This window comes from Scyliorhinus torazame, chromosome 18 (assembly GCF_047496885.1).
Source record: "Scyliorhinus torazame isolate Kashiwa2021f chromosome 18, sScyTor2.1, whole genome shotgun sequence".
In the NCBI taxonomy this organism is placed as follows: domain Eukaryota; kingdom Metazoa; phylum Chordata; class Chondrichthyes; order Carcharhiniformes; family Scyliorhinidae; genus Scyliorhinus; species Scyliorhinus torazame.
In genome coordinates this window covers 3,533,001-3,551,247 of record NC_092724.1, presented here as the reverse complement: position 1 = coordinate 3,551,247, position 18,247 = coordinate 3,533,001, and the positions used below count along the sequence as shown (strand labels likewise).

At 44.9% G+C, this 18,247-nt stretch overlaps 1 protein-coding gene and 1 long non-coding RNA gene across 4 annotated transcripts in view; one reads left to right on the top strand and one right to left on the bottom strand.

Moving 5' to 3' along the window:
- The window catches only part of LOC140394900 (uncharacterized), a 153,439-nt gene that overhangs the window by 49,777 nt on the left and 85,415 nt on the right, over positions 1 to 18,247 (bottom strand). The window lies entirely within an intron of this gene.
- Positions 1 to 18,247, top strand: part of cbarpb (CACN subunit beta associated regulatory protein b) — a 237,467-nt gene that overhangs the window by 175,979 nt on the left and 43,241 nt on the right. For all 3 annotated transcript variants that reach the window (XM_072482065.1, XM_072482066.1, XM_072482064.1), the window contains exons 5-7: positions 1,251 to 1,413; positions 13,562 to 13,742; positions 17,980 to 18,132. In XM_072482065.1, coding sequence (XP_072338166.1) covers positions 1,251 to 1,413; positions 13,562 to 13,742; positions 17,980 to 18,132 — 497 coding nt within the window. The remainder of the gene's footprint in view (positions 1 to 1,250; positions 1,414 to 13,561; positions 13,743 to 17,979; positions 18,133 to 18,247) is intronic.

Genomic DNA, 18,247 nt, shown 5'->3' with positions numbered 1-18,247 from the left:
TGTCATAGTCGAGGGCATTGCCATGCCACCATCAGCATTGGCAATGTGACACTGGAGGTGATTGTTAGCTTCACACATCTCGGCTCCACAATCACCAGCAATCTGTCACTTGATGCTAAAATCAACACACACATTGCAGTTGTCCAAGGTGAGTAAGGGAGCGTGGAACAACAGCAGCCTAAGAACATCAAATTGAGAACCTACCTAGCTTGTGTCCTTTGTATACTTTTCTATAGCAGTGACACGTGTAAGGGAGATATGAAGATGGTGGACCTCAGCATAAACAACTGGGAAACAGTTGCCAATGGTTGCGATCTCTGGAAGCTGATTGGAGGGGCTTTGAAATAAGCAAAGAGAAACGCAAAGCTCAGCTAGCAAAAAAAAGAGAGGCCAAGGCCAGCGAGTTCCGCACCTTCTCATCTCACTGTCTTCACCTGCAGCAAATGCAGCAGAGACCATACCACACCAGAGTGAGGCTCCTGAGCCACACCAGGCGATGTTTAACATAGAGATGACCCCCACAGTGCAAACCATTGTCTCACTGGATGGAAAGCTGTCAAAGACAAGAACAATTTTGGTAGCAAGAGTGAATGGTAGGGCGTCACGGTGATGCAGTGGTTAGCACTGCTGCCTCACGGCCCCGGGCCACTGTCTGTGTGGAGTTTGCACATTCTTCCCATGTCTGCGTGGATCTTGTTGTGTTCTCTATTCTGCTATACCTGGATGGCTTGGATGTGTAGTGTTGAATAAAGAACACAAAGCTTTGTTGACAAGAAAAATCACACATTTATTTACACTACTAACTAAGATTCGTTTACATTCCTAAAGTAGAAGATTTCTTGCCTGACACTCTTCAAACTGCCTTCTAACTTGTAACTCCCATAAGGCCTCACTGCCTTATATAGCCATATCCGTAGCTCCCTCTAGTGACTGTTCTTGATACTACATTAACCCTTGTAATGCTCGTAGTTATGATAATACCCTCGCCCCACGAACCCAAAGATATGCAGAGTAGGTGGATTGGCCATGCTAAATTGCTACTTAAATTGGAGAAAAAAAATTGGGCACTTTAAATTAAAAAAACACAAGCGTGAATGGTTATCCTAATTGTATGATGGTATAACAGTCCATTAGGGTCACTGAACAATATACCGATAATCACAGAGGTAACGTATTGTGTCCTAAAGCACAGTTGCAGAATGGAATACTTGGTGCAATGTGTTTTAATTTTTGTTCCTATGTTGTTTCAGAAATCACAATCAAAGTTGACGATTCTGAGTGTTTGTCAGCCGGCAGCTATCATGACCTGGAAACAGAGAGATTTCTTTCCACCTGTTCTACTGGTCGCAGAGTTTCTTTTAATGAAGCTTCGCTATTTGATCACGGGAAGAAAGCACAGGAAAAAGGACGGAGGTACCACAAGCACTATCGGCAGTATAAGAAAGACACTAATTTTCAGATGTTTTGATTTTCAGCTTATCGGTATATTTCCTCAGACCGTCAAATTGAAAGATTTCCCGGGGGGGGGGGGGGGGGGGGCTATGAAATGGTCTATGACAGGCGAGCTGGTAGATAGTTTTATGTCACACCACAATCTTCATTCCACTGAAGTTCACAGAGTGACTGTTCGAACTCTTCACAGTGACTCTTTCCCTAATCTCACTGTCACATTGGTTGGAAATTAAAAACCTTGGAAGTACTTTCCAAGCCAGTCGAAAATAAAGATCAGCGCAGTGTACAACAGGCAGGAGATTTGCTACAAGTTCGTTTTCAACCCCCCCCCCCCCCCATGTTGCAGCCAATAAAATAGATAAGAATTTGGCTCAAGATAATGGGGAATGCTCAGTAAAAGAACAAACATAGCCTTAAACATCCATAGCAGCCAGTTCAGTAACTTTGTTATTGTTTTAAGCTGGAAGAAGAGCCAAGGAATTCAAGGAGGGACTGAGGGCTCATCTGTACACAGTTGAATGCAAAACCTTATTATACACATGCAGTAATAAAGACGAGAATTGGAAAAGCGCCTCGCTAAAATTTGTGTGTGATACAATGGTAAAATATTAAGTATTGTGAGTGCCCACATTTGATGGACAGAACGTCAGATTTCTTTTTTTTCCAAACATTTTATTGAGGTATTTGTGGATTTGTAACAACAGAAGAAACAGTGTATATACAAATGTAAACAGTGCAAAGGCCGTCTTCCTCCCACACAGGTCCCACCTTTCTTACACACTAATCCAGGAATTGTTAAACTCAGGGGCGCGACCCGCGGGTGGGTCGCGGGCGGGTGTCGGGTGAGTAGCGGAGCCGTCCGTCACAGCGCTCCCAATCACGCAAATCCGCGCACAGCAGCCGGCTTTTAATAATGCAGGCTGCGAACTGCCTTCAAAATGGCCAGGAACAGATTTTAAAAATTCGGCCGCACTGAGCATGCGCACCGATGATCGGGCGCTCATGCGCAGTGCGGCCGCGTTTTTTTTTATATGGTCGCAGCCTTTTTTTTTCAAGTTCGGGGGGCCAAAGGGACCATTGGGGCCAAAGGGACCCAAAACCATTTCCTCCACTTTTGCCAGCAACAAACAAGGTAAGAGAAAATGTTGGGTCGCGCAGGTCGGCCGGGTTGGGTCCGAAGGTTGGCCGGTTGGTAAAAATGGGTCCCCGGAAAATAAGTTTGAAAAACACTGCACTAATCTAAACTAAACCCCCTCTCTCTGCCGACAGTTAGTTTTCTCTAAAGAAGTTGACAAACAGCTGCCACTCCGGACGAACCCTGACATTGACCCTCTCAGGGCGAAGTTGATTTTCTCCAGACAGAGAAAGCTAGCCATGTCAGTGTGCCAGGGGCGTCATTCTCCGACCCCCCGCCAGGTCGGAGAATCGCCGGGGGCTGCCGTGAATCCCGCCCCCTCCGGCACCGGAGATTCGGCGGGGGCGGGAATCGCGCCGCGCCAGTTGGCGGGCCCCCCCGCTGGATTCTCCGGCCCGGATGGGCCGAAGTCCCGCCGATAAATTGCCTGTCCCGCTGGCGTAAATTAAAGCACCTATTTACCGGCGGGACAAGGCGGCGTGGGCGGGCTCCGGGGTCCTGGGGGGGGCGCGGGGCGATCTGACCCCGGGGGGTGCCCCCACGGTGGCCTGGCCCGCGATCGGGGCCCACCGATCCGCGGGCGGGCCTGTGCCGGGTGGGCACTCTTTCCCTTCCGCCTCCGCTACGGTCTCCACCATGGCGGAGGCGGAAGAGACTCCCTCCACTGCGCATGCGCGGGAAACTTTCAGCGGCCGCTGACGCTCCCGCGCATGCGCCGCCCCGACATGTCATTTCTGCGCCAGCTGGCGGGGCAACAAAGGCCGTTTCCACCAGCTGGCGGGGCGGAAATTCCTCCGGCGTCGGCCTAGCCCCTCAATGTTGGGGCTCAGCCCCCAAAGATGCGAAGCATTCCGCACCTTTGGGTCGGCGCGATGCCCGTCTGATTGGCACCGTTTTGGGCGCCAGTCGGCGGACATCGCGCCGTTTCGGGAGAATTTTGCCCCAGGTCTCTGACTTCGGGGCTTTGAGTCCCTCCAAGCTAATAGTATCCGTCTCCAGGCTACCAGGGTGGCAAAGGCCAAAACGTCTGCCTCTTAGAAGGTCAGATTTCTTGATGAATAGAGGAATCATTGTAGAATCAATCCAAACTCAGCCCATGTTTTATCTCAGATCTGTTTTGCTGTTCAGTTAGATTGTGACTGATCTGCATCTTAACTCCATCTCGCTGCTGCGGTTCCTTAACCCTTGGCTAATAATAATCTAGCAATCTCAGTTTGGGATTTTGCGATTGGTTTCCACATTCCATGTTGGCCCCTTTATTTATGACTGGTACCATGGCATCATTTCACCATTTCACTGCAACTTCTCCCACTTGGATATCTTTTGGCATCATGATTGCGATCAAACTTGAACACAAATCATTTAAAACCTCAGTATTTGGAGTTGGCCCCCAATCAGCCCCAGTGGAGATAATTGAAAATATAGGAAGCATGGAAGAAATGTTGTAAAGTAAGTGGGAAAGGATTATTAGATCAATTACACAAGGCCAGGTCCAGGCACACACTTGCTGTCAAATTAAACTTAGTTGCAGCTGTGCTGGGCTGAACTAAAAAATGCATGGCATGAATGTGGCTTTTTTGCAATGTGACGGGATAGATTATAGAAAGGGTGAGGAAAGGGCTTGGTGATTTGGATAGTTAAACTTTTACTTTGGTGCAACAGTTTTGGGATTGCTTTCTACTTTCAATAAGTTGGATTTTCCTGACCCATCGATGGGGAAAGGTGTGTAATGGTCCAGAGAGTGGTTGACCTGATAATTCGTGAATGATGAATGCGCAGTTTTCACGAGTAAGAAATGAAACAAAAGTATAAAACTAGGCTGCAAGAATTAGTCAGCTCAGCGATAGCTCATTTAAACCAGAATTTCTCTTTCTAGGACAATTGATTTTTGGAAATGAATACAAAACAGCAATTTTATTGAGGAAGTGAGATGTCATCATGAACCAAGAGGGAATGAATTGAGTGGGCTACAGCCAACCCTTAAATGTAATTTCTGTAATCACCCTCTGTATCCCTTTATCATAATCTAATTTATGTGGTGAAATGCTTAATTTCATTTCATTTGAAGTCAGATCACTTGTTAATTTAAATTTGAGATAGATAGGCTTTTGTTAAGCAAAGACATTAAGGGATATGGGCCAATGGGCAGCACGGCAGCATAGCGGTTAGCACTGTTGCTTCACAGCTCCAGGGTACCAGGTTCGATTCCCGGCCTGGGTCACTGCCTGTGCAGAGTCTGCACGTTCTCCCCGTGTGTGCGTGGGTTTCCTCCGGGTGCACCGGTTTCCTCCCACAGTCCAAAGATGTGCAGGTTAGTTAGATTGGCCATGCTAAATTGCCCTTAGTGTCCAAAATTGCCCTTAGTGTTGGGTGGGGTTACTGGGTTATGGATAGGGTGGAGGTGTGGGCTTGTGTAGGGTGCTCTTTCCAAGAGCCGGTGCAGACTCGATGGGTCGAATGGCCTCCTTCTGCACTGTAAACTCTATGATTCTATGATATGGATTTGGATCACAGATCAGCTATGATCTCATTGAATGGTGAGACAAACTCGAGGGGCTGAATGGCCTCCTCCTGTTCCTATGTTAATTTCATATTTTACATATTCCAGAGGGAGACATTGAGAATTCCTTTCGGATAATGTTTATGTTGATCAATTCCAAATTGTTATTGTGGAATCAATCCTAATTCAGCAAATGAGCATCAAAGAGAGCAATGGTGAACGTTTTTTTTAGACTGGAGGAAAGAGTATAGTGGGGTCTCCCAGGGATGGATGTTTGGACCTCTGCTCTTCCTGTTAGATAGTAATGGTGTGAGCCATGGTGTACAGGGCTCAATTTCAAAATTTGCAGATGATACAAAGCTTGGAAGTATTGTGAACCATGACGAGAATAGTGTAGAAATTCAAAAGAGCACAGACTATTTAGTGGAATGGGTGGACAGGTAGCAGCTGACATTTAATGCAGGGTAGTGTGAAGTGATTGATTTTGGTGGAAGAATGCAGAGGGACAATATAAAGCAAAGATACAATTCGAAAAGAGGTGACGGAGCAGAGAGACCTGAGTATATATGTACATAAATCATTGAATGTGGCAGGACAGTGTGAGAGAACAGTTAATTAAAAGAAAAGTGTTCAGGGCTTTATAAAAAGGGAGAACAGACAATAGGATACAAAAGCAATGAAGTTTTGCTAAATTTATAATAAACATTGATTTGACCTCAGCTGGAGTAATATGTCCAGTTCTGGGCACCTCGCTTTCTGAAGGATTTGAAGGCATTAGTGAAAAAATTCACAAGAAAGGTCCCAGGAATGAGGGGCGGGATTCTCCGCCGGCGGGAGTCTCCGTTATGCCGATGCCCGGGGGTTTCCCGACGGCGTGGGGCTGCCCCACAATGGGAAACCCCATTGACCGGCCGGTGTTACGGAGACTCCCGCCGGCCGGTCGGGGCAGAAAGGTGGCGGGGCGGAGAATCTCTCCCCAGGGACTTGAGTTAGGCAGACAGATTGGAGAAGTTGCGACTGTTCTCTTAGGAGAGGTGACTTGATCAAGACATTCAAATTTAGGAGAGACCAGGACAACGTGGAAAGGGAGAAACTGGCCCCAATGCCCGGGGGAAACTTTTCCCCACTTTACTTCATTTGGTGTGGTTAACGATTTTGAGATTATTCTTATTAATGATAATGCTATTATTGATTATGGAGCAATACTGTACATTAGAATTTTAACCCTGAGTCTGGGATTCTGGGCTGAATATAATGGCCATGGTGGTGGCCTCATCCACTGCCATGGCCACGTTCGATACAGCAAGAGGCCCCGAGAGGTCAGTGTGGTTGCAGATTATACCTAAAGGCCTCCCCACATGGCATATGCACCCATCCCCCACCCCCACTTAGCACCCTAGTGATGGGGATGAGGCCCTTAGCTGGTCATGAATTGGTCACTTCAGGTCTCAATTGACCTTCAGGGCAGAAGAGCCGAACTCAACCATCCTGCCCTTGACTTTATTCCGAATTCTCGCTCAGTGTACCCGAACAGGCACCAGAATGTGGCGACTAGGGGCTTTCCACAGTAACTACATTGCAGTGTTAATGTAAGCCTACTTGTGACAATAAATATTATTATTATTATTACTGAGGGGGACCCGAGAAGGCGACTGGTACTCCACTGCCCGCTATCCCATCTGAATTGTCCAGCCCAGTCCCGGGGAGAGAAATTAAATTCCACCCCATTGTTTCTAACCCTTTTCCTTTAGCCTGTTTCTGTATTTAGAATATGTGGTGGAGAACAGCCTCTGAATTTCTGCTTCAAATACAAATGAAACAGTCCACACCCATAGAGTCAGGTTGTTCACGTGAAAGTTAGATTAACGTCTTTGTTAAGACCCTTTGTTAGAATTCAAAGGTCTCCACCTAACACATTATTTTTCATCTTCAGGTGCCAAATGCCTTTCCAGTATTTCTATTTTCATTTCAGATTTCCAGCAATTGGGGTTTATTGTTAACTCCTTGTCCTGTTCCAATTCCCCCCCTCCCCTTTTCCTCTGCATGATAATTACTGAGTTTCCATGGAATACGGCTGATGGATGGTGCCTGACAATAGCTCCAGGGAGCTCCCTTGAGTGTTTCTCCTACCCCTTATTTTGAATAGTATCCGCCTTGCCCTTAATTTGTCAGTCCTGGCAATTCACCTTGTTAATTCTATCTTACATTTGTTCTTCCTGAAACTATAAAGTGGAAGTTGATATTAGGACCTGGTGCTTTCAACTTCAGCTGGTATACATCACAAAAGTCTAACCCTACAAATGTACTGCTTTTAATTTTATTCTTGGAAACTATAAATTATCAATAATTTACTAGTACTCACAGCTGCTGCAGACTCTGTGAACTGGTGTCACAAGCAGTGTGATAAAACCAATAACAGACCATAAATCAAACTCTAAACAGGTAGAAAGGGTATATCAAGGTTATTTTTCAGTGAGGTACCGGTTGTTATGTACACAGTACAATAAATTAGAATGCTGCTTATTTTACCCCAAGACTTACAGCTTGGCAGGTTTCCTCTCTTAGGCATTTTAACCCTTTGGAGGAGGTATTAGGGCTAACGTAGTGCAGTTGTAAAATGCTGTCACATTCAGCATTTCAGCTGGATAAATCTTCTATGGGGCTCCTCTGGTCTCCTGCCTTGTTTGGAGCAGGACTGGGAGGAGCTCTGAAAATTCTCCCGGTCGAAGTCTTTAGGAATGATTCCGTGCCTTTCTATATCCAACTTCAAAACATCAAAGCAGAAAATCAGTCAGTGGCTTCTGATGCCCTTGCTGAAAAGCTGTGTCCAAACACTAGTTGTGGACATATTGCGCTTGTTCATATTATCCCAGTTGGGTCAACATCTTGCCTACACACACTTTCGAGGCTTATACATGAATAATAACCACCTGGCAAGACAATTTCGGTCACAAGAAGCTGGTACCCTCCAAAAGAGACGAGGGGGCAGGAAAGAGGTGGAGAAAACTGGTGGAAAAGTAACAGCCTCGTAACGCCCAACTTGGTGTTGGGATGAGGCTGTTGAATCTCGTGAGAGGCGTCTCGCGAGATTTGCAACCCTCACAACGCCTCATGAGATTTAATGGAGTCTCGCGAGACATCGTGATCTGGATCTCGCCCTCACTGGGCGTGATCCATATCAGCATATTTAAATGAGCCATTAGGCTTATTTAAATATGCATTCGCTGGATTCTCCCGGCACCCAGGACTTAACGGTTGCACCTGGGAGACCTCGCCAGGGTGCCGTTGAATACTGGTTTCCACAAACATGGACCAATTGTAATGGCACCTGGGGGAGAGGGGGCTCCCAGGCCTTTGGGGATCCCTGGGTGATCAGGGATAGGGCAGATGGCACGCTGGCTTTCCGTATGGTACCTGGCACCTTGGCACTGCCACCTGGAAGAACCAGGGTGCATGGGTGGCACTGCCAGGCTGAAAGAGACTCTGCTAAGGTGTCAGTGCCAGGGTACCCAGGTCGACACTGCCTGGGATGGGGCCTGGGTGGGGCCTCCCCAAGTTTGGAGGGTGAAGAGGGGTCACAAACAGAGGGGGGCGTGGCTGATGGGGGGGGAGGGGGTAAGATGGGGGCAGCCAGACAAAATGATGCCCCGACCAGCTGAGAGAAACTCCTCGAGGCCCAAAACCCAGCAAAGTGCTGTTGAATAGCTGGGTTTTCTCAATGCAGCAGCTGCTGAAAATCACTCCACTAAATGCACCCAAAACCTGACATAGATATTTTTCTGGTTCAATCGCGCCCAATATATTTGTTTTAAAATATACCTGAAATATTAGCTGATCTGTTTTTTTTAGCTATACACATGTATTACACCTGATAAACTTTGGAGCACTCAAAAAATGGGTACCTCCCACAATTTCTGCTCTCGAGCCATCAACTAGAGATGGGCGGTATGGTAGCACAGTGGTTAGCACCATTGTTTCACAGCGCCAGGGTCCCAGGCTCGATTCCTGGCTTGGGTCACTGTCTGTGCGGAGTCTGCACGTTCTCCCCGTGTCTGCGTGGGTTTCCTCCGGGTATTCCGGTTTCCTCCCACAAGTCCCGAAAGACGTGCTTGTTAGGTGAATTGGACATTCTGAAATTTCCCTCAGTGTACCCGAACAGGCGCCGGAATGTGGCGACTAGGGGATTTTCACAGTAACTTCACTGCAGTGTTAATGTAAGCCTACATGTGACAATAAAAGATTATTATTATAATAAAAATTTCCATCCTTGGGCAACTACCGGAGGATGAACCAGAGGTTGTTCGCAATCTTGGTATTACATTTGATCCCATTTGAGCTCTGGCCACCTCTCTGTGGCTATTTCTAACTCCTTAACATTGCTCCTTTCCATCACTGCCTTAGCTCCTCTGCTACTGAAGCCCCCATCCATGCTTTTGTTGCCTCTATTCCAATGCACACCCACATTCTACCCTCTGTAGACTTGAGATCATTGAAAACCCAGCTTATACAAAGTGCCATTCACCTATCATCGTTCTGCTTGCTGATCTACATTGGCTCCTGATCCAAGAATGCCACAATTTTAAACTTTGGTTTGAAATTTCTTCCATGGTCTCGCCCCTCCCTATCTTTGCAATCTCTTCCAGCCTCACAACCCTCCAGATTCTCTGTGCTCCTCTAATTCTGGCCTCTTGAGCATCCCTGGTTTTAATTGCTCTAGTATTGGTGGCCATACCTTCAGCTGCCAAGAACCTATGCTCCGGAATCCATTTGCTAAACCTCTGCCCCTCGCCATCTCTCTTTCTTGAAGAGGTTCCTCGGAACCTGTCTCTTTGAGCAATGGTTGGCCATCTGGCCTCGTACCTCTTTACGTGGCCCAGTGTCAAATTCTGTTTGGTAACATTCCTATGAAGTGCCTTCGGGCGTTTTAGTTTGTTATAGGCGCTATATCATTGAAAGTTGCTGTCGCTGAACAAATTTGAATTCAGGTCAACCACACACTAATACTTTAATAATCCCTGTCCGCAGAACTATAGCTGAACTGACAGTTAGGTCTGAAGACTGACTGTCTTGATGACCAGTGATGTCATGTTATAAGCATGGCCTTCTCTCTGACTGAGGACATGAATCAAATATAACCGGAAGCTAAAAATAATTATTATTATTCATGCAGCCACAGCTCAGCCCAGCAATTTACAAACTCTAACCCACCAGACTGATTCCAGGGTTGGCGGGACTGTCATACGAGGAGAGATTGACTAGGTTGGGATTGTTCTCGCTGGAGTTCAGAAGAATGAGGGGGGATCTCATAGAGACTTATAAAATTCTAACAGGACTAGACAGGGTAGATGCAGGGACGATGTTACCAATGATGGGTGTGTCCAGAATCGGGTCACAGTCTGAGGATTCAGGGTAAACCATTTTGGACAGAGATAAGGAGACATTTCTTCACACAAAGAGTGGTGAGCTTGTGGAATTCATTCCCACAGGAAGTAGTTGATGCTAAAACTTTGAATATATTCAAGAGGCGGCTGGATATAGCACTTGGGGAGAATGGGATCAAAGGCTATGGGGAGAAAGCAGGATTAAGCTATTGAGTTGGATGATCAGCCATAATGGTGATGAATGGCGGAGCAGGCTCGAAGGGCCAAAAGGCCTCCTCCTGCTCCTATCTTCTATGTATCTATGTATATCACACCAAGTTTGTTAAGCACATTTATCGCAACAAATGCTTGCAGTTTTTAGTTGATTTGTAAGTAAATGAGAAAGGGTGTAAGGATAACTAATGTGAAAGAGAAAGTACATGAGAGGGAACCACAAAACAATAAAATGGTTCAGAATCAATATAATCCCACATGAGAGAAAGAAAATTCAAACCACAAATCTACACCAACAGCAATCAAGACCTCATTTCAGACACCGTTAATAAAAAGGGATTTTAAAAATATATATTCTGTTGAATTCAGGTTGGTCATTAATAATTAAAGGCGCTTTGGAAAAAAATATGTAAAATATTGGATTGGATTGGATTTATTGTCACGTGTACCGAGGTACAGTGAAAAGTATTATTCTGCGTACAGTCCAGGTGGATCGTTCCGTACATGAAAAAACATAGGACATACATAGAAGACACAATTATAAAGAAATGTTTATCTTTTAATTTGAGAATTAGAAATCAATTATTTTACAAGGTGAAATGTGAAGTGAATCACAAGTCAAAAGCGACAATCTTTTTCTCACCATTAACAGTAATTCACCAATCATCCTGTGGGAGGCAGAAGTAACACTAAGAGTGAAGAAGTTCCTTTCTGTGCTGTTTGTAACAAAGCTATTAAACCTCGGATTTCCCCAAACTAAAAGCTGTGCATCTAGAATCCTGGCTACTGTCCCGCGTCCTGGTGATTTTCCTGGACTCTGGATTGGGTGGGGAAATTGCTGAATCTCTCCAGTGTGGAAATACTGAATGAAAGCTTCAGCAGAGAAGTAAAAAGAGATTTCTTAGGGGTTGAAGGACGTTGATCAGACTGGAAATATATGCCGAGGAATGTCCATGAACTTTGATTTACGATGAACAAAAATAGCTAAAGTTAGCAATTGAGGGAATAGCAAAATAGCTGACAGCACCAAATTGAGCGATGCAGGTCAATATGACAAAGACTGTGAAAAATTGAATTTGTACGTTGGTAGGTCAGCACGATCGACATCTTGGGCGTCATTCTCCGCCGGCGGAAGTCTCCGTTTTGCCGGCGCCCGGGGGGTTTCCCGACGGCGTGGGGCTGCCCCACAATGGGAAACCCCATTGACCAGCCGGTGTTACGGAGACTCCCGCCGGCCGGTCGGGGCAGAAATGTGGCGGGGCGGGTAGGAGAATTTCGCCCCAGATGTTGTTCCAATGTAGAAAATGTCAGGTTTATATCTAGAGGAACAGAACGTAAAAGAAAGAATGTTACATTGAACTTGTATCAAACCTTAACTGGGCTGCATTTCAAATATAGTGCAGTGTCAGGAACCCCAGTAAAGGAAGGTTACAAATCAGTGGAAAAGGTATAGTGTAAAATCATTAGGATGTTACTCAGGGAAAGGAGGGTATGACTATGCAGAGAGACCTATGAAGATCGGAATTGGTTGGGTGGTTGGGGGAGGGTGCTGCGGGTGGAGCAGTGGTGGTGATCCTCCAGACAACTTCAAGATTGTGAAGGGCAAAACTATTGGTAGATGCTGTTCTGTGAGAAAGTTCCAGATAATTCACTTTGGATTCAAGAAAGACAAATTGGATTATTTCCTATTGGTGAAAGGCAAAAAACCTGTAGAGGATCAAAAGGATTTTGGTGTCCACATGTCACTAAAAACCTTGCATAGATACAAACGTTAATCATAAAATGCTAATGGAATGACGGCATGATAACGAATTACCCACATAATAATACTCTTTATTAGTGTCACAAGTAGGCTTACATTAACACTGCAATGAAGTTACTGTGAAGAGCCCCTAGTCGCCACACTCCGGCGCCTGTTCGGGTACACAGAGGGAGAATTCAGAATGCCCAATTCACCTAACAAGCATGTCTTTCGGGACTTGTGGGAGGAAACCGGAGCACCCGGAGGAAACCCACGCAGACACGGGGAGAACGTGCAGACTTCGCGCAGACAGTGACCCAAGCCGGGAATCGAACCCGGGGTCCCTGGTGCTGTGAAGCAACAGTGCTAACCACTGTGCTACCGCGCCGCCCATACCTGCTCTCCGTCCATATCGTTATCAGTACATTGCTGTCAATGAATGTCAAAATTTAACAATTTGGTGTTCCAAAATCATAGCCATTGCAGTAATATCATTTCACTTTTGACCAGTGGCACCAGAAAAATTATGAATTACACATTCTTCCTTTCAACTCTAATACTGCTTAGATTCCAGAACGTCAGGTATAACAGCCTAAAACTGATTGCTTTCTGTATCAACAGCTGGCTGATTAATGCTTCCATGTGTTCTTTGTCATATCCTCTGTTACACTTCAACAAAGCAACAACTCATTTGGAGTAAACTGATTAGCGATGCCACTAGAATGGTGACAGTAGAGTGCCATATGAACACGTCAAGTATTTGTCTACTATTGTCACATACAGTTATTTCTAGACACATTTCACAGCATAGTCTCAGGAGTAAGGCGTTGTGTAATATCTAATTGAGGTAAAGTATGCAGCCCCACGCTCCCAGCAGAAGCACCTCCCTTGGCACAGGTCATGGAGAGGACTGCAGCCTTGTAACTCAATTGTCCAACCCAAACTCCCCTGTGAGTGCAGGTGCCCCGAAGGGGAAGAATCTGATTGGGCAGAATTTACCCAATTACCTTTTTGCTGCTGGTCTAGCTTCAAGCAACATGACAACCGGGCCCGTCAAATGCCACAAAAGCTACATTGGAATCCATAACATGGGACAAAACAGAATGAAAATTTCTATTTTTATTTTGTTCCTCATTTAGGTATACTCTGACTGAAGGGGACTTTCACCATTTAAAGAATGCTCGATTAACCCATTTGCACATCTCACCGCCTTCACTGAAAATTGTAACAATTCACGAGTGTGAATCAAGTGAGAACAATAGCTTGGCAATGACTACCCAAGCTCCACCATCGTCGAAAACCAACCTTTCCATTTTCCAGGCAAGTACCAGATAATTGTCATCTTCAAAGACATCCGATCACAGATTTGCTAAGCAGAAAAGGTTGCGACTGGAAAATGCCTTCAAGGTCACTTTCCAAAATACATGGCTCATGTCTTTAAAAATACTGTAATTATTTAATTATTTTGTGCAATGAGAAAGTTGTATTTGCTGACAGCCCACAGATAAATTGGTGCTCAGTAACTGATGCAGCAGCTGATTGACTCCTCGCCCTTACTCTCATACATTTGAGTTGTTACCTTATCTGCCATCCAGGTTTGTGTCTTCTCAGGAGTGGGCAGATGGGATGGGCAGAGAAATGCCAATATGTTCCCACAAGCAGAATTGCATTTGTATAGGGTGATAGGTTATTGCTGAGGGAAGGGGGATGTGTGGGGGGGGGGGGAGGGGGGGGGGGGCTGCACAGACGACAGTAAATAACTGCCTTCATGAAGCACTCACAACGACAGACAAATATACGGGAGCAACAATAACAACTGGAACAGATTGGAAGTAAAGGAAATGTGTTGACGCTCTGCAAGTCCTTGGATGTTTAGATCTCTAGGTATGCCGTGGTCATTTGTCAGTCAGAGGAGCTTTTCATTTCCAAACGAGTTCGCTCGGCTTTCACCTGGTCAACATAAATAACAGCAGCAAATACAAGGGTAGAATGATGGGCCGGAATTGGTTTGGCAACACTACTTCCCCATGCTGTCTCTGGATGCATTCCATGAATGATAGATTGTATTGTGGAGCAGCTTCCATCTTTTTCAATGCAATGCCAGGATTTAGGAAGATACAAGGGAGAAATTTAAGAGGATAATTTGTAGTAGCATGTCAAGAGCCTTTACAACTATAAGTCACAAAAGAAGTCCAAATACCATATGGGCGGGATTCTCTGACCCCCCGCCAGGTCGGAGAATCCCCGGGGGCGGCGCGAATCCCGCCCCGATGCCCCGAAGCCAGCTGCCGTATTCTCCGGCGCTGTTTTTCGGGCGGGGGCGGGGTTCGCGTCACGCGGGGGCCGTTGGCAGCGGCCTCCCAGCAATTCTCCGGGCACCGATGGGCCAAGTGGCCGTCCGTTTTTGGCCAGTCCCGGCGGCGTGGGGACTTAGTCCCCAGAAGGGAGAATCCCGCAGATTATCTTGCACTTAATAATGTTTATTTAAACATTGAGTGTTAAAATATATTAGGGTGTAAAAAATGCAAAACAATAACTGTAACAAGTTGCGTTTGTATGATGCCAATAGTTTACAAGATGCCCTGAGGCACCTTCAATTGGAATCAAATCATGGAATCCCTACAGTACAGAAGGAGGCCATTCGGCCCATTGACCCTCTGAAAAAGCACCTCACATAGGCCCATTTCCCATGACCCATCCCCATGACCCCACCTAACAGTTTGGACACTAAGGGGCAATTTAGCATGGCCAATCCACCCACCCTGCACACCTTTGGACTGTGGCAGGAAATCGGAGCACCCGGAGGAAACCCACGCAGACACGGGGAGAACGTGCAAACTCCACACAGTCACCTGAGGCCGGAATTGAACCCGGACCCTGGATCTGTGAGGCAGCAGTGCTAACCACTATGCCACAGAAAAATTTATCCTGTGATGAACAGACACCAAGCCAAGGGAAAGAGTTTGGAAAGTTATGGTAAAGCATGGGTTTTGAGCAGAATTTTAAAGAAAGACAGAGAAATGGGAAGGCGAAGGGTCAACACAGAACCATTTGATACAGGGCAGAGGGAGGCCAATCGATCCATTGTGCTTCTGCTGACCCGTTGGCAGTTATTCAACTAGTTTCACTCCCCCCTTGAGGGTTTTCCAGCAGAAAGGGCAGAGCTACGAGAGCAGTGCTGTCAATGGTGGAGGGGAATGAGTGTAACCAGCATTGGTGGTTGAATGCTGAGCACATTTGAATGACATTCTTTTCTCCCCTGTTTATGCAGAGGCATTAACCCAATTAACACGAGTGGGTTTATGTCTGTTTTTAAATAGCAAGAGAGAACTATCATTTAAACTTACTAATGTTTCCGGTAATAATTTCTAGGCTGGAGATTGTTGTTGAGAGTTTCAGATTCAGATTTATTTTCAGAGTCGCTTGATTTACGTTTCAAGCAGGTACACCGGAAATATTTCAAACTTTAATTATCACGGAAATCAAGCTACTTGTGAAATGAGATCTAAACAGAGATGAAAGAGTTCAACACAACCCAAGTGAGCACATAATGGGTTCACGCCCATACAGTGTGAATTGTAGGCAATAAATTAAAGGAGGAATAAAGTGAGGGATACCAACTTGACATATTTAACATGCTAATTGTACAGAGGAATGCCAAATAAACTATGTTATGTTTGAGAATGATTGTGACCAGATTTTAGTTGGTTTAAATTAATGCTCCCTTGAACTGCTCCACGGTATGAGTTAGTGAAATAAATAGCCATTCATTTATGTCTGGAATAGATTGCAAGTGTTAATAATGTAACTGATTTGTGGTAGGATATTCCAAGATGTGTAATCATGGGCAGCTAAAGTGCTTAATCCAAAGTAACACCAGAGTCACACCATCCAACCGTCAAGGCTCAATTTTATCTGTGGAGGAAATGAATTTTCCTTCACTGAAATGTGAAGTGTCAGTGGCCAGATGCAGGTTGGAAATAGACAGAAACTGGCTGATGAATATTCATTTGATGGCATAATTGTGCAAATAAAACTAGGTACTGAAAGACATGATGCATCAACGACGCCCTTAATGAAAGACTGAAGAATTAAATTCAACCTATTGTCTTTGGGGGTGTATTTTTAACCATCACTGACAGGTAGTAGTTATTTTCTGCAGGTTTCTGCTTCTTCACACCTGATGCCTTTGGCTTCCTGTCAATTTGAAGACATCTAAATCTCACATATTATTATGACTGATGAACAAAAATATTGGATGCAACCAGGAGAGGAAGGTATTGAAATTTGTTCGTGTAAGCAGTGCTATGCAGACTTACATAGATTTCCCAGAGACAGTCAGCGCCATGGACTACTACACGCACAGCCATTACAGCATTCTTCATTGATTTCAATGAAAAGCAATGTTCAAGCCAAGCGATGCAGCCTGTCCCCAAAGAATCAATGCACGTCTGCAAATTGTGCAACATGAACAGATTTCTCCTTCGAGGAATGTTAAAGCTTGTGTTAGTGATTATTATGTGAACTAAAGTACAATCCAATAATTAATAACCAATAACTAATGACTAATAATGTGTTAAAATATTAACATACTTATATCATGGTTCTGTGGTTAGTATGGTGTAGTCAAATATTTCTCGTGTTAGTTATATTGCTAATTTTCATTATACATCATTTTATGTCTTACACATTCAATGTAATCCAGCATACTTAAGTTAGAACAGCATCATGCACATAAACCCATTCAATTTTTGTCTAGCAGGCCTTATGTTTTATGATTTAACATGAGTTTGTCTGTGGTGAAATGTGCTTGCCTTAAAATTGTCCACAGAAAAATCACCTTTATTTCAACAACAATATTGATAGAGTTCTGAATTTGACGATTATATTTGTAAATCAGAGCTGTCTTCTTTCATCTCAAAGTGGTTACGTCTTGGCTGCGCTCATCAGTCATGTAAATATGAGGCCCTCTGGTAGCTTCATGCCACGAGAATTGGACTCCACATGGAGGTCCCAGTCTTGAGAGACATGCAAATTCCAGGTTCCCTCAAAGAATAAGTTTGCCAATTTTAGATGGTTCAGCTAGAGGAGAGAGGGAGGACTGTCTGTGTCAATCAAGTGAGTTAATTACAAAGCAGTATCGACAGTGACCACTGGCAGGTGACCCCATCATCCCCGAGGAGGTCAGCTCAGGTTCCGGGAAAGGAAACTACGTAGAAAGGCAAGACAAAGCACTCCACAGAAAATACATCCAAAACTGTAACCTATGAAGCAATATTTTGTTGCAGAAACATGCTGACTCATTATTGTGTTGAAAGGAAATCTGGTTCTGCATAAACTGTGGCCACCTTTAAATCCACCGAAAATAACACACGGAATCATAACATGTTGTTTTCACAGTGTGTTAGCATCCTGTTTATTTTTCTAATCCACAAAGACTGCTCAATCACTAGAGAAGTAGAGATTAAGACTATTTAAACTCATCCTCTTTAGATCTATTTTTGTGAGCCAACTGTTTTTTATTGTGAATTTAGCTTATTTCTAATTTTGTTTGCAGTCCATCATAAATCCACTGCCACAAACTGCTCTGACAAGCCACTCAGTCACCCCCAGCTCAACCTTGCCTGGGGATACATTCAATTCATCAGTTAACACTACCTTTGTTGACGCAAATGTTCCTACACCTGCTGATTCTGGAGAAAGTAGCATGGTAAGTAAAATTGCATAGAATTAAATAGAATCTACAGCACAGATATAGGTCATTTGGTCCAACTGGTATATGCCAGTGATTATGCTCCACATGGGCTGTCTCACACATTAATTAC